We start from the raw sequence: 16,407 nt of genomic DNA on the forward strand, positions 1-16,407 counted from the left end.
ATAAGTTTAGATTTTAGTTAATTTTTATAATAAATTCTATTTAAATTCTGAACCGTCCGATCTTGAACTAATTGAATTTATATTAGTTTATAGTCTATTATTGATGATTTCAAGTCACTCGGTATAAATGCGTAGAATATTATTTTAAGTTATACAATCTAATTTTATAATAAAATTAGATGGGACTATGATTTGAATTTCTTAAAATTAGATTATAAATTTCTTAAATTTGAATATTATTTCTTAGAATATTATTTTAAGTTATACAATCTAATTTTATAAATTTCTTAAAATCATAGTCCCATCTAATTTTATTATAAAATTAGATTGTATAACTTAAAATAATATTCTACGCATTTATACCGAGTGACTTGAAATCATCAATAATAGACTATAAACTAATATAAATTCAATTAGTTCAAGATCGGACGGTTCAGAATTTAAATAGAATTTATTATAAAAATTAACTAAAATCTAAACTTAAAAATGCAACCATCCGATCTTGATTGGACGGTCCAAAAATGTTGATTGCATGCAGTTTGACTGCACTGAATCCATATCCCTCAATAGTAATCCCACGCGTATCTGGTCTTCGCAGATCTGTTCTTCGCATATCTTCCCCTTCCCAATATCTCTGCCATACGGCGAGTGATTTGAAAGCTGAGTAATGGCATCAATTGGAATGGACCTTTCCCCACCTACTCAAAGTCTCGAAGATATACACTTCCCATTAAAATTTACACTTCGTAGGGAGTTTACACGATCTGTAGGGAGTTTAAAGTCTTCGCATATTTTTAATTTACACTTCCCATTAAAATTTTATTTCAATTTTGATTCGTATGTTTTCAGGAGGCAAAAGGAAACGAACGCACTCACCACGGCAGTAGGAGAGCGAAAGTGGTGAGAGTATTGGATCCAATTCTGAAGTTGAAAGCAAAATGGAAGTATGTGTTCAATTTTCCTTTAGCTTTCATAATCCCTTTTGTTTGGATTGATTTTCTAGCTTTTACTTTACTCTTGATTATTTGGAAATTTTTAAGTAGATCCTTAAACTAAAAACATTAAGCTTAGGCAGAGAAATTGATACATTGCCCTTTGCATTTGCATCTTATGGGATTGAAGCTTGTACATGTTGAGGCCTTGTGAATGAGAGTGAACTTTTAAAAGAAAACAAAGAAACCAAAATTTGTTTATTTTTCTAACTATTCTCTTCGACAATGAGAGCTTCATCTAGTGCCAAAGCTTGCCCATGAGAGCTTGGGAAGTATGTGTTCAATTTCCTTTTTGCTTTAGGTTATTATGAGTTGTTTTTTTCCTTGCTCCATTCTGTTTAGGTGATGGGCTGTTTGCAGTGGGAGATTTTTGTGCTCCTTCCTGCTTCTGCTTCTTTGTGCCTTTTTTCTTTGTTGCTAGCTTCTCTTGTTTCTTGTTGTTACTATGTTGTCAATAATTATATATGTTGTGTTGTGTGAAGGAGAGAGTGAATGCTTAATAGAAATGAATGAAAAAAAAAGGGTTAAAAACTTGTAAGTATTTATATTAGTAAGTGAAGATTATGCATATTTTCATTCATATAGTTGATATATCCAATTTCTTAGGCAACATCAGACTAAGGACAAAAGGAAACATTAGCATCTAAAAGTGCCTTTGTTCTTAAAACCATCTTAAGAACATCTAAACATAACCCATACAACCACAAGACCAAAACAGTAAAAACATAACAGCCTATGGTTTTATTGGTTAATTAGCACCCTTAATCCATTGGTCTGCATGCAACTTTCATTTGCCTATTTGATATATCTGTCAAGGCAACCTCTTATTATACTAGCAACTTCACAGTTTCTTTCGTTTCATATTCAAAACCTTACTAAACTTACCATTTTATATATCTCCATTTGTGATTTCAACTTCACAGTTTCTATTTATGATTAGAATCTATTTATATATGTATTTAGATTAATTTGGTGCAAGTCACTCACACCTAAACACATGCCTAAAATTTATCAATTATTTTCCTTGTATCATTTAAGTTCTAAAGGATAAAATGTAAATTAAGAAAATATCATCTACATCTTCTGCTCTTATATTATAATTTCAATTGATAATTAACATTACATTTCAATTATGTGTGTTTTTGGCTACTCTTGATATTTTTTTTTACTATTCTTGGAAGGAGCAATGCCAAAATATGAGTGAATTGTACAAAGTAAATTTATTCAAAGAATTATCGCTTGCAAGGTTCCGTATATTTCCATATGAGAAATATGAGAGCTGGCGCGATGAAGCCTTATGGATGACCGTGAGATCATGTTTGTATCCTCATCATCCATATCCCCCAAACAGTAATGTATTAAGAGCTGTGGTCCAGAAATTTTTACAAGCGTATGAGCAAGATAATGAACTCAAGTCATTTGATACTTCTTTGAGAAATGAAATGATCAAGGTGTTTGCACCTTTGGATAACAATCTTGGTCAACTACAAATCCCTTCTTTGAACCAAGATGGACTGGGTCCCCTTCTTTCGTTAAAGTACTATTGTAATCCGGACAATCAGCTATTACTTGAAAATAAAGGTGTATTTCAACATTGTAACAGCATGGGTATATATCTCTCTTCTAAATTTATGATTTTTATTTTAATCAAATGTTCATTTTGGTAGATATTGATTAAAACTTGAACAGGTGATGGCGAATCTTCGATAAGTGGGGGTATTGTTTCCGTGCAAGCCGGGCCATTCGACCCCAAAGTGGAATCAACATTTGATCTTAAAAGGATTGCAACTAACTATGGTTTCACAATGGAAGAGCTTGGGGCACTTGAGCATCTCTTCCTTGAAAATGCTTCCTATGGTAATCTATTCTTGAAGTTGGGATCGGATAAAGAGAAATTTGAGTTTTTGAGCAGACAAATAGACGTATTTAACAGGAAGTATGGCGGCAATGACAGGCGCACGGCCAAAAGAAAGGTAAATCCTTTAACTTTCCCATTTTCTTGGTTTAAAGATACATTGATAATGGACTAATCATGATAACCTCTTATCAGAACTAATCTTAATTGATGGACTTCATTGTAGAGTCGCCATGGTTGAGATGCCACACGGATTGGAGTAGCAACTGGCTTGCAATTATTAAAAAAGGTAGTATCAGAATCTCTGGCGATCCATCATCCTTTTGCATCTTTTCATTTGTTACAAGTGGAGTAGCAACTGGCTTGCAATTATTCATCTTAAACCTTTCATATATGAGTATTTGTGAGCTTAGATAGTAATGGTTCTTTGATGATAATAAGTAATGAGTTTTATGATGAGTAATATAGGGTGTATACTTATGCTTGAAGTTTAATGCTTCTATTTCACCAAGTGTTTGGTATTCCTTGTACTTAGTTATTTATTTTAGGGTTAAATACACTTTTCCCCCCTGTAATGTTAGCGAGTTTAGGATTACCCCCCTGTAAAAATATTTTTTGTAAACCCCCCCTTATGTTATGTAGATTCCTTCATAGAACCCCCTAATATCCAGGTGGCATGGAATCTAATAAGAGGTCCTACACCTGGCATATTTTTAATTTTGTTAAAGTGATTATGTGTCATTTTACACTTTTTAATTTCAAATACCCCCTTAGAAAATTAGGGTTCTGAACATAGCAGGGAAGACGAAGACGAAATTTCCAGGGGAAGACGAAGACGAAGAAGAAGAATGCAGGGAACGAAGCAAACGAGAAAGACGAGAAGATTTTGATGGTAATTTGTGGGGTTAGGATGCTGCGATGGGGCTGGTGTTGAGTGCTGCAACTGGTAGAGGATGGACAACGGGTTCGGGGATGGAAGGGCCGCCTGTTCCTGCTGTTGGGAAGGATGATCAATTTGGGACGGGGAATATTTCAACTTTTCCGTGGTCGCTCTTTACAAAATCTCCGAGGAGGAGGATGCTTATCGCTTTTACTTGTACCATCTGTGGCCAGCGAACTACGCGGGCTATTAATCCTCATGCGTATAATGATGGAACTGTTTTTGTTCAGGTAACACTTTGTTTTTGTTCAACTAAGGTTTTTTCTGAAATAGCTTATTTTAATAAGCTTTTTCTCAGAATGGCCTATTGAAATAGCTTTTGCGAAGCTTACCATCCATCTGTTGTTCAATTTATTTTTACCTCAAATTCCATTTTTAAAATGAAAACAAATATCTGCAATGCAAATAGCTTGTCAATGTCAACGCATATATCAAATTGGAAATAGATCGCTGAGTTTAAGCATTTATGTCATAAGCTCTTCTCGGTTTTTATTTTTGATTTGTCTACAAACAATGCCAAAATGTTATTCTGTCATGTGTGGTTCTGGAAGATGCAACTGTTTTTGGGATGTAGGATATTATACACCAAATCTTTTAGTTATGTTGTATCATATATGACCATAGTTTTCAGATGGTATAATTTGCATATTGATTGTGTAGCTGAACTGCTCATAGTTTGGTTAAATTACTTATGCAAACTGCCATGGATTGCACGAGAAGGCAATTCATCTGTAAACTGAATCTTTAGGGGAAATCCTGAAAGGTTATTAATGATTTGAAGATTATATTGGAATAACAAGCTAACCATTGGAGTCTGAAACTTAACCTCTGAAAGATGACAATCGTAAACTGTCATGAAGTTGCAAGACTTCGAGTTGGCCCTTGTTAATATAGTACTTATAAATTTGATAGTATTATGATTTTAATACTTTTAGATGATTTATTTTTATAATTAAAACATGTATATCATATTGTTTTCAACATATTGTTACATATTTGCACTTTATGTATGAATGGGCAAAGTCTACTTCAACCCTGCCGGTTGGTTTTATAATCTCAAAATCAGCCCTAGAAAAATGGATGTGGATATTCTGGAGGGCCAAATTTTAATGCAAGAAAGGGATGTAAAATTGTAGTTGTTGAAAAAAAGAAGTTAGAATGTCATGTTAAATTTCAAATGGGAACTGAAAGAAAAAAGCTAACCATACATTTGTTTTTCCATTGTTGGCAGTGCTGTGGATGCAATGCGTACCATAAGCTCGTGGATCACTTGAACTTGTTTCAGGAGACAAATTGCTATCTGAATTCAAGTTTTAATTATAAAGGTCCTGGATGGGATGATCTTAAGTTCAGGTTCATGGACGTTGATAGCGACAGCGATGATGATATATTCCCAGTTACATGAGTGAATTACCAGCTTATGGAGTATATAGTTTCTGCCTCTGATCTTAAGAAATTTTAGATCAGTTGTAATGTATATTGTTTATGTTTTCATGCTTAATAGTAACATTTGTTAGAGGATTGCTTTGTATAGTATATGTGTATGTATAGCTTCGCAACCGAATTGTACGATCATGAATTTAATCATGTACAATACTTTGCATAACTACTTCTTTTGTTGTATGTATAGCTTCACACACTTAACACAATCATCCATACATATAACATACTAAATATTACATTTCTTCACAGAAAGGATGATTAAACAACATAAGTCTAAGGCTGTAAGATAATGTGGTTCATAAATACATTACCACATTCCCTCTTCATAATTGCAGAAAATTCTGTGACTTAGCAGTGGTTCACCTGATTACTATTTTCAAAACCAACTTCACTGAGTCATGAGTCATGTTTCTTTTTCTGTAATTCACCTTTGTGTGTTCTTGGTGTCTCCGTGTGTCAAAGCATATAGATGTCTTGAGTAGAAGTAGAACCTACACCTAAAGTATGTTTCATTCTATTATTTTGCAACTTATCTCTCACAGGTTATGTACAACACTTTTTGGAGAGGCAAAATGATGAATGAAATATAATGTTTGTTGCTTCTGCGCATAAATAATAGGCAGATTTATCTCCCACCTCAGACCAAGGTGTCTGTGCAACGGTTACTACTAACTTTGTCGCCAACAATAGGAGGCGCAGCACGAATCATAAGACTAAGGAAAAATGCTGTCATCTGCAATACAATGTAATATGTCAACTTCATGGCAGAAGAAAATTGGAAGAACAATGGAAGAACTAATTGATAAGTGATGAATGATAGTTGACAAGTGATGAAGGGTAATCTTACCAGTATTAGCCCAAGGCACATTAGGCTGAATCCTGGAAAATTAAACGGTGCGTCTTCTGACAGGAACAAGGCTGCATACAGTAGAAGCTTATCAGTTTTTGATTTTTCTCTTAATTCAGTAGTATTATATGTGTCTGTGGACTTTACTCCTGATTACTGTCTTACCTGTCAGTGGACTGAAAATTAATGGAGAAATGATGTTGGCGACGGAAGTGATTCCTGAGAGACATCCTTGAACCATTCCCTAAATCAAAGATTGAACTTCTAAGCATATAGAGATGAAGTTGAGCAGAGTTTTCAAATTTGTTCATAGCATTTACAATTATAAGAGGGAATCAAATGTCTTTTCTTCCGTCATTCAGATACCTGTTCATTCGGTCCAACTTGTTTCGATGCAATGCTGGTTATCTGTTCCACAAAGTATTGAAACAAAAACAGATATGAATATATATGATAGAGAGTAATAACAGATATAAATCAGAAACTTACAGTTGGTCGCACGAGAACGCCTAAAACAGAGAAACCTGCTAGAGCATATGGAACCTGCACGATTTTCAATTTCAACACTCTTGAAGGATTGTTTTGCAAAATAAAATAAAAAACTTTAGTAAATAACAATGTTCTAAATATTAATTACCCATGACGACCACGCTATACTGTATAGGAATATCTGCATAACATAACAAACTATTAGCAGCATGTTTCAAACAAGAAAACAAGAAATCAATGTTCCAAATGTATGGTTAGCTTTTTTCTTTCAGTTCCCATTTGAAATTTAACATGACATTCTAACTTCTTTTTTTCAACAACTACAATTTTACATCCCTTTCTTGCATTAAAATTTGGCCCTCCAGAATATCCACATCCATTTTTCTAGGGCTGATTTTGAGATTATAAAACCAACCGGCAGGGTTGAAGTAGACTTTGCCCATTCATACATAGAGTGCAAATATGTAACAATATGTTGAAAACAATATGATATACATGTTTTAATTATAAAAATAAATCATCTAAAAGTATTAAAATCATAATACTATAAAATTTATAAGTACTATATTAACAAGGGCCAACTCGAAGTCTTGCAACTTCATGACAGTTTACGATTGTCATCTTTCAGAGGTTAAGTTTCAGACTCCAATGGTTAGCTTGTTATTCCAATATAATCTTCAAATCATTAATAACCTTTCAGGATTTCCCCTAAAGATTCAGTTTACAGATGAATTGCCTTCTCGTGCAATCCATGGCAGTTTGCATAAGTAATTTAACCAAACTATGAGCAGTTCAGCTACACAATCAATATGCAAATTATACCATCTGAAAACTATGGTCATATATGATACAACATAACTAAAAGATTTGGTGTATAATATCCTACATCCCAAAAACAGTTGCATCTTCCAGAACCACACATGACAGAATAACATTTTGGCATTGTTTGTAGACAAATCAAAAATAAAAACCGAGAAGAGCTTATGACATAAATGCTTAAACTCAGCGATCTATTTCCAATTTGATATATGCGTTGACATTGACAAGCTATTTGCATTGCAGATATTTGTTTTCATTTTAAAAATGGAATTTGAGGTAAAAATAAATTGAACAACAGATGGATGGTAAGCTTCGCAAAAGCTATTTCAATAGGCCATTCTGAGAAAAAGCTTATTAAAATAAGCTATTTCAGAAAAAACCTTAGTTGAACAAAAACAAAGTGTTACCTGAACAAAAACAGTTCCATCATTATACGCATGAGGATTAATAGCCCGCGTAGTTCGCTGGCCACAGATGGTACAAGTAAAAGCGATAAGCATCCTCCTCCTCGGAGATTTTGTAAAGAGCGACCACGGAAAAGTTGAAATATTCCCCGTCCCAAATTGATCATCCTTCCCAACAGCAGGAACAGGCGGCCCTTCCATCCCCGAACCCGTTGTCCATCCTCTACCAGTTGCAGCACTCAACACCAGCCCCATCGCAGCATCCTAACCCCACAAATTACCATCAAAATCTTCTCGTCTTTCTCGTTTGCTTCGTTCCCTGCATTCTTCTTCTTCGTCTTCGTCTTCCCCTGGAAATTTCGTCTTCGTCTTCCCTGCTATGTTCAGAACCCTAATTTTCTAAGGGGGTATTTGAAATTAAAAAGTGTAAAATGACACATAATCACTTTAACAAAATTAAAAATATGCCAGGTGTAGGACCTCTTATTAGATTCCATGCCACCTGGATATTAGGGGGTTCTATGAAGGAATCTACATAACATAAGGGGGGGTTTACAAAAAATATTTTTACAGGGGGGTAATCCTAAACTCGCTAACATTACAGGGGGGAAAAGTGTATTTAACCCTTTATTTTATGATTGCATTATCTAATCCTTTATTATGTGTATGTGCAGTACAAACTTAAGTGCTTGTTTAGCTATTTGTGGTGAGGCGATTAGCTAGATGCTACGTTGTGTATCTTGCTTTACCTATCATATCTTTGGGTTGTAACACTTATGTTTCGATTTGAGTATTTCAAACTGTTTAGGACATTGCTAATATTTATGTCTTTTGGAACTTAATATGATTATGGATTATTATGTCAGTGATGTACTTTTGGAGATCTATATGTGATCTATGATGTACTTAATGTGTAAGTGATGTACTTAATGTGTGCATCCGATTATTATGTGATTTCATTAAATTCTTCATCTTGAATGACTACAACATCCAATTCATCTTTTATTTCATCTATATAAACTTACAAATTTCATTGTCATTCCCCTAATGATAGTTATATAATGCTCAAAACCAACAGGGCAGACTTATTGATGTGAAAGCCTTCCTTAAATTGCAACAGGGCATGGCTTTCATATTCATGACCCAAGAAAGTTAATTCATTAAACTCACTTCAAAACATGAAAAGCCATTCAAAGCTTAGACTCCCCTCCCCACTGCATGATAGAAATTAACAAATGAATCCACACATTCTCTAACTGATTTTGTAATTACAAACACTCATAAATAAGATAATAATAGAACAAAACAAATAAAAAATTAACAAAACTAAGAGCAATTAACTATGTGGAACTGTAGTTACTGTCAAATATTCAAATTATTGAGTGTTTATATATTTCTATGGATCTTTAAATGCACAATCTGATGGGACCCTTGTTAAGTTTGAAACAGAAAGGGTCTGTTGTAGAGTACATGGAGAAATTTGAAATGCTAGTAGCTCCTTTGAGAAGGGAGGAGAGAATCATGCTGGATTCAATTTTTTTGAATGGATTGAAAGAAGAGATTCAAGCTGAGCTTAAACTCCATGAGAGTCAATTTTTTTGAATGATATGAATTTACAGTAAAAATGCTCAGGAGCTCGAAGTTGGCCTCAATTTCTCCTAACTCTAAGTATATTGAAAGATAAATGGAGTTGAATTTTGAGGTGTATGATCTGAGTTCCTTCGATTTAATGTCAAAGCAACTCAATCTTGTTGCCTACATTGGTAGGACTTCAGACAACCAAAGATCAAGAAGAATTATGGAGAACTGAGTGAGAATCGAAGAGATGAAAATTTCTGGAAAATACCTTCATTGCAGGTCTATATTCAATCGATCTTGCTCTTGCTTGCTATTGATCTTGCTCAAGACACTTGATGGAGTGGGATTGGATGAACAAAAGGCACAGGACTCTTGGAGATTTGAATCTCAAAACAGTGAGATTCAAACTCAATTTCCAATGGAAATTCTCAAGGTTATCCTTTGAATGAGAGGGTTTTGGAGGTTGGGATTCAAAGCTGGCGTGCAGGGTCCTTGATCGGTCACCATTTTCACTATATTTTTATTGCTTATCCGATAAGAAACCAAGGATTTTGAGACACTGTGTACGCATTATGGTACCTTTAAAAGTTAATTTTCATTCTCGTAAGTTATTTAAGCAATTTTATTAATTGTTAGTTTTATTTTATATTTTCGTGATTTTACGCGTAGGATGTCCGTGTTTTTGTCCAATAGGTCCAGGTGGAAGAACCGAGGAACTCGGAACGAGACAGCGCAGAATTCTGACAAGCAAATGAATAGAAAAACCCCGGTACAAGAGGCCTGACATGGCCACCCGTGTCACCTGACACGAGCGGTGTCAAGCAGAAGGAGAATGAAAACCAAAACAGTAGCCTGACATGGCCCGTGTCAGGCCTTATCCTCAACCGTGTTAAGCCCCCATGGGTGTGTCAAGTAAAGCAGTGAGCTGACATGGCCACCTGTGTCATCCCAAGCCCAAAATTTTCCCTTTTCATCGGGCTTTTGATCGTTGGGCTTGCAAAGAGATTTTTGGACATGTCCATCTGTTGCTTGGAATTTTCACTATATAAGAGAATTTGAGTATACTTTTGAATTTATAATATTATTCTTACGGTAACCTTTTGATGTGTTTAATGCTTTCTCTTTTGGAACGAGGCAAAACACAGTATTGTCAAGCAATCAAGGATTACAGAGATCAAGGAGTTCAGAGAGCTGAAGGTTTTCATGAGCGGAAGCGATTGAAGATCGAAGTCATCCAAATACTTGTAATGTGTAATTTTTATCTTGCATTTGTTTTGAACAATATGAGTAGCTAAACCCCCAAATGCTAGGGGGTGTCCTTGATTTAGAATTGTAATGAATTTGAGTATACTTTTGAATTTATAATATTATTCTTACGGTAACCTTTTGATGTGTTTAATGCTTTCTCTTTCGGACCAATAAGATTGTTTTGTGATTATCAATTAGACTGGACCACCATTGATAAGGTTTTCATAAGGTTACTCTGCAGTAGATATCACCTAGGACTAGGGATACCCTGTATGAACCAAAGTGTTCTTGATATAATAAAGCTTAACTTCACCTTAATTGCCTATGGACATAGAAATTAGGGTAGATTAATTAAAGGTTTTCTCACCAAGGACTTGGTAGAAAATACCCTTGAGAACTGGTAGTAATTGATATTTGTTGATGCAATAGTGACTCAGAGTTGTTACAGGGATAAATCATACACCTTCCCTGGCATTGTTCCTCTTACTTTGCAAACCCTTATTTTAATCCTTATTTGACTTTGCCTTTATTTTTATAATTTTGAATCTAAAAACCCAAATCATACTTTTTATTTAATTGAATGATAATTTAAACTCGATATTGACGTGCAGTACTTGAGATCGACATTCAGGGAATTTCCCCTTAATTACTATAACTGGCAAAATAGTACACTTGCTATTTTTCCGATCAAGTTTTTGGCGTTGTTGCCAGGGATTGCCAAAATATAGAGTTTAATTTTTAGTTCAATTAAAATTTCGTTGCTCTACAATAAAATTATTTTTCTGTCATTTATATAATTTAATTCACTAATATGTGTATGTGAGGAGAGCTCTCAGCAGAATTTCTTTTTGACGCAGAAATCGAGAGAGCCCTTCACCGGAGACGCATAAATGCTAGATTGGATTCCAAAGAAGAAGTTCCCTCCGATCACTCAGATTCAGAAAAAGAAACTATGGCTGAAATTCCTCCAGTTCCACCGCTTCCACCTCCAGAAAGACTCCTAGGTGACTATGGAGGTGCAAATGCGCTAGGTGGTAGATTGACCATTGTCGACCAACCGGTGAATGTGACGAACTTTCAACTGCATCCTTGCATAATCAATCAACTTGAGAGAAAATCTTTCACCGGAAAGGTTAATGAAGATGCCAGCAAGCACCTGCAGAGATTCCTGACCATGGGTACTACTTTGAAAATTGATGGTCATACTGATGAAGCAAAGAAGTTAAGAATGTTCCCATTCACCTTGTCTGAAGAGGAGGAATAGTGTTTCTACTCTCTTCCAGCTGACAGTATTACATCATGGGAAGAGATGGAAACAACTTTCTTAAATGAGTATTTTCCCGCATTAGTATTTCTGAGAAAAAGGTATGAAATCTTGAACTTCCCGCATTAATAAATATTTTTATATTCAACAAATGTAGATTTTATACTTGTAGAGATTTATTTTTCTTAATTTTGAAATGAATCTACCATTTATTTTAAACAATGGAAAAAAAGCAAGAACAAAATATAGAAATAAAATGATCAAAAATTAAAAATAGGAAGAAAAAAAAGGCTTATGATGTATATTAATTATTCAAACAATGCTATTAATATGAAATAATAGTAATAAATACATATGTTGTTGCCCAGGATTCAACTAGAGACCTTCAGTGTGTAAGACTGACGTGATAACCACTACACCACAGCAACATTTTGGTTATTCAACTAATTTAATTCAATACATATATATTAGAGATGGAACAAATTATTAATTAAAATGACACTAATGACTACTTTACAATTGTATCTCTCAAGATTTGAACTCAATTTCTTTAGATTAATAGACTAAATTCTTCCAAATCACCAAAAATATGTTAGTATAGATTGAAAATATACATGTTCAACAAGTCTCACACCACTTAGTTTTGTAAAGGAAGAGGGAGTTTAAGACTATATAATGGATTCAATTTATTCATTATAAAATGCATCAGTCAAAAACACTTTAAACTTGTATTTGGCGTCTTCTATTTTTAATTCGCTTATACTCTTGTGTTATAGTGTTGTGAGATGTAATTATGTATTTGTTTTGAGGTGTGGGTGTACTCGGGGTTTGGGGGTGGTTAAGGGTAAATTATGTGTTGTAACAATTTTTACAGTCTTTTCTGTGGTTGTCATTTGACAGCGACTGTTATATTTTTCTCTCTGAATTTGGAGTTTCCATGTTATGTCCTTGTGTTTGTGTATGCGTTATTTTAATTTCTCCATGTTGATATTTTATAATAATTGTTATCATAACTTATGGTTCCATCCAGGGATAAGAGTTATACGTATGCTATATGGTTGCAACTTTATCTAAGCTTTCACATCAAGTGTTGTTGAGCTACTGTCAGAAGTTCCACTAGGTGGATTAGGCTAGATAAAATTGAGAGAATAATTATTTTTTACATGTGGAAAATTCAAATCAAATATGTGTTGATATAACAAGGATTACATAAATTATTGATTAATGCTCAGTACATGAGTATTTATTAACATTGATGAAAGGTCTACTATAAGATTATGTCAACAAATAAGTTGCATTAGAGTTTTTCAAACTGGTTTTCGATATATGGAAATTATTTGAGAAGTTTTTATACTTGTGGATTATAATTTTTCTTAATTTTTAAATGAATCTACCAATTTTTTTATAAAATTAAACAAAAAAGCAAGAATAAAAAAAGAATGAAAATACAAAATAGAGAAAGCAAATAATAAAAAAATATCAAAATAGAAAAAAATGGCATATGATGGATATTAATAATTGAAACACTTCTATTAATATGAAATAATAGTAAGAAAAACATAAATATAATAATTTAATTATTTTATTAATAAATATTTTTATATTCAACAAATGTAGATTTTATACTTGTAGAAATATATTTTTCTTAATTTTGAAATGAATCTACCATTTATTTTAAACAATGGAATAAAAGCAAAAACAAAATATAGATATAAAATTATCAAAAATTAAAAATAGGAAGGAAAAAAAGGGTTTGATGTATATTAATTATTTAAACAATGCTATTAATATGAAATAATAGTAATAAATACATATGTTGCTGCCCAGGATTGACATGATAACCACTACACCACAGCAACATTTAAGTTATTCAACTAATTTAATTCAATACATATATATTAGAGATGGAAACAAATTATTAATTAAAATGACACTAATGACTATTTTACAATTGTATCTCTCAAGATTTGAACTCAATTTCTTTAGATTAATAGACTAAATTCTTCCAAATCACCAAAAATATGTTAGTATAGATTGAAAATATACATGTTCAACAAGTCTCACACCACTTAGTTTTGTAAAGGAAGAGGGAGTTTAAGACTATATAATGGATTCAATTTATTCATTATAAAATGCATCAGTCAAAAACACTTTAAATTTGTATTTGGCGTCTTCTATTTTTAATTCGCTTATACTCTTGTGTTATAGTGTTGTCAGATGTAATTATGTACTTGTTTTGCGGTGTGGGTGTACTCTGGGTCTGGGGGTGGTTGAGGTTAAATTATGCGTTGTAACAATTTTTACAGTCTTTTCTTTGGTTGCCATTTGACAGCGACTATTATATTTTTCTCTCTGAATTTGGAGTTTCCATGTTATGTCCTTGTGTTTGTGTATGTGTTATTTTAATTTCTCCATGTTGATATTTTATAACAATTGTTATCATAGCTTTTGGTTCTATCCAGGGATAAGATTTCTAAGTATGCCTTCTGGTTGCAACTTTATCTGATCTTTCAGATCAAAAGTTGTTGAGCTACTATCAGAAGTTCCACTAGGTGGATTGGGCTAGATAAAATTGAGAGAATAATTATTTTTTACATAAGTCATTGATTAATGCTCAGTACATGAGTATTTATTAACATTGACGAAAGGTCTACTATAAGATTATGTCAACAAAAAAGTTTCATCAGAATTTTTCAAACTGGTTTTCGATATGTGGAAATTATTTGAGAAGTTTTTATACTTATGGATTATTATTTTTCTTAATTTTTAAATGAATCTACCAATTGTTTTAGAAAATTAAACAAAAAAGCAAGAATAAAATAAGAATGAAAGTACAAAATAGAGAAAGCAAATAATAATAAAATATCGAAATAGGATAAAAATGGCATATGATTGATATTAATAATTGAAACACTTATATTAATATGAAATAATAGTAAGAAAAACATAAATATAATAATTTAATTATTTTATTAATAAATATTTTTATATTCAACAAATGTAGATTTTATACTTGTAGAAATTTATTTTTCTTAATTTAGAAATGAATCTTCCATTTATTTTATACAATGGAAAAAAAGCAATAACAAAATATAGAAATAAAATGATCAAAAATTAAAAATAGGAAGAAAAAAGAAGCCTATGATGTATATTAATTATTCATACAATGCTATTAATATGAATTAATAGTAATAAATACATATGTTACTACCCAGGATAAAACTGGAGACCTTTAGTGTGGAAGACTGACGTGATAACCACTACACCACAACAACATTTGGTTTATTCAACTAATTTAATTCAATACATATATATTAGATATGGAAACAAAGTATTAATTAAAATGACACTAATGACTATTTTACAATTGTATCTCTCAAGATTTGAACTCAATTTCTTTAGATTAATAGACTAAATTCTTCCAAATCACCAAAAATATGTTAGTATAGATTGAAAATATACATGTTCAACAAGTCTCACACCACTTAGTTTTGTAAAGGAAGAGCGAGTTTAAGACTATATAATGGATTCAATTTATTCATTATAAAATGCATCAGTCAAAAACACTTTAAACTTGTATTTGGCGTCTTCTATTTTTAATTCGCTTATACTCTTGTGTTATAGTGTTGGGAGATGTAATTATGTACTTGTTTTGCGGTGTGGGTGTACTCGGGGTCTGGGGGTGGTTGAGGGTAAATTATGCGTTGTAACAATTTTTATAGTCTTTTCTTTGGTTGCCATTTGACAACGACTGCTATATTTTTCTCTCTGAATTTGGAGTTTCCATGTTATGTCCTTGTGTTTGTGTATGTGTTATTTTAATTTCTCCATGTTGATATTTTATAACAATTGTTATCATAGCTTTTGGTTCCATCCAGGGATAAGAGTTCTAACTATGCTTTATGGTTGCAACTTTATCTGATCTTTCAGATCAAGTGTTGTTGAGCTACTGTCAGAAGTTCCACTATATGGATTGGGCTAGATAATATTGAGAGAATAATTATTTTTTACATGTGGAAAATTTAAATCAAATATGTGTTGATATGACAAGGATTACATAATATATTGATTAATGCTCAGTACATGAGTATTTATTTACACTAATGAAAGGTCTACAATAATACTATGTCAAAAAGAAGTTTCATCATAATTTTTCAAACAGGTTTTCGATATGTGGAAATTATTTGAGAATTTTTATACTTGTTGAATATTATTTTTCTTAATTTTGAACTGAATCTACCAATTGTTTTATAAAATTAAATAAAAAGCAAGAATAAAATAAGAATGAGAGTACAAAATAGAGAAAGCAAATAATAAAAAAATATCAAAATAGAAAAAATATGGAATATGATGGATATTAATAATTGAAACACTTATATTAATATGAAATAATAGTAACAAAAACAAATAAAATAATAATTTAATTATTTTATTAATAAATATTTTTATAATCTACAAATCTTGATTTTATACTCTTGTGTTAGAGTGTTGTGACATGTAATTATGTACTTGCTTTGAGGTGTCGGTG

At 32.4% G+C, this 16,407-nt stretch overlaps 2 protein-coding genes across 2 annotated transcripts; one reads left to right on the forward strand and one right to left on the reverse strand.

The window, feature by feature from the left end:
* The first annotated feature begins 3,646 nt into the window (after positions 1-3,646).
* On the forward strand, positions 3,647-5,410 carry LOC127081687 (uncharacterized). Its single transcript, XM_051021917.1, has 2 exons — positions 3,647-4,017; positions 5,019-5,410. The coding sequence occupies exons 1-2, from the start codon at positions 3,766-3,768 to the stop codon at positions 5,190-5,192; spliced, it is 426 nt and encodes a 141-aa protein (XP_050877874.1). The 5' UTR covers positions 3,647-3,765; the 3' UTR covers positions 5,193-5,410.
* LOC127115211 (uncharacterized) lies at positions 5,340-8,044 on the reverse strand. Its single transcript, XM_051046807.1, has 7 exons — positions 7,793-8,044; positions 6,715-6,747; positions 6,567-6,620; positions 6,444-6,485; positions 6,243-6,321; positions 6,078-6,148; positions 5,340-5,963 (listed from the first exon to the last, which is right to left on the reverse strand). The coding sequence occupies exons 1-7, from the start codon at positions 8,042-8,044 to the stop codon at positions 5,868-5,870; spliced, it is 627 nt and encodes a 208-aa protein (XP_050902764.1). The 3' UTR covers positions 5,340-5,867.
* Between the last annotated feature and the right edge of the window lie 8,363 nt (positions 8,045-16,407).

This window comes from Lathyrus oleraceus, chromosome 1 (assembly GCF_024323335.1).
Source record: "Lathyrus oleraceus cultivar Zhongwan6 chromosome 1, CAAS_Psat_ZW6_1.0, whole genome shotgun sequence".
In the NCBI taxonomy this organism is placed as follows: Eukaryota; Viridiplantae; Streptophyta; class Magnoliopsida; order Fabales; family Fabaceae; genus Lathyrus; species Lathyrus oleraceus.

What these genes read in the sequence shown, in the direction of transcription:
- LOC127081687 (XM_051021917.1), top strand. Translation starts at nt 3,766, where the DNA reads ATGGGGCTGGTGTTGAGTGCTGCAACTGGTAGAGGATGGACAACGGGT. An exon ending in ATGGAACTGTTTTTGTTCAG is followed by an intron (nt 4,018 to 5,018) that starts GTAACACTTTGT and finishes CATTGTTGGCAG; the next exon opens with TGCTGTGGATGCAATGCGTA.
- LOC127115211 (XM_051046807.1), bottom strand. Translation starts at nt 8,044, where the DNA reads ATGGGGCTGGTGTTGAGTGCTGCAACTGGTAGAGGATGGACAACGGGT. An exon ending in GTATAGCGTGGTCGTCATGG is followed by an intron (nt 6,621 to 6,714) that starts GTAATTAATATT and finishes AAAATCGTGCAG; the next exon opens with GTTCCATATGCTCTAGCAGG. An exon ending in AAGTTGGACCGAATGAACAG is followed by an intron (nt 6,322 to 6,443) that starts GTATCTGAATGA and finishes TCTTTGATTTAG; the next exon opens with GGAATGGTTCAAGGATGTCT.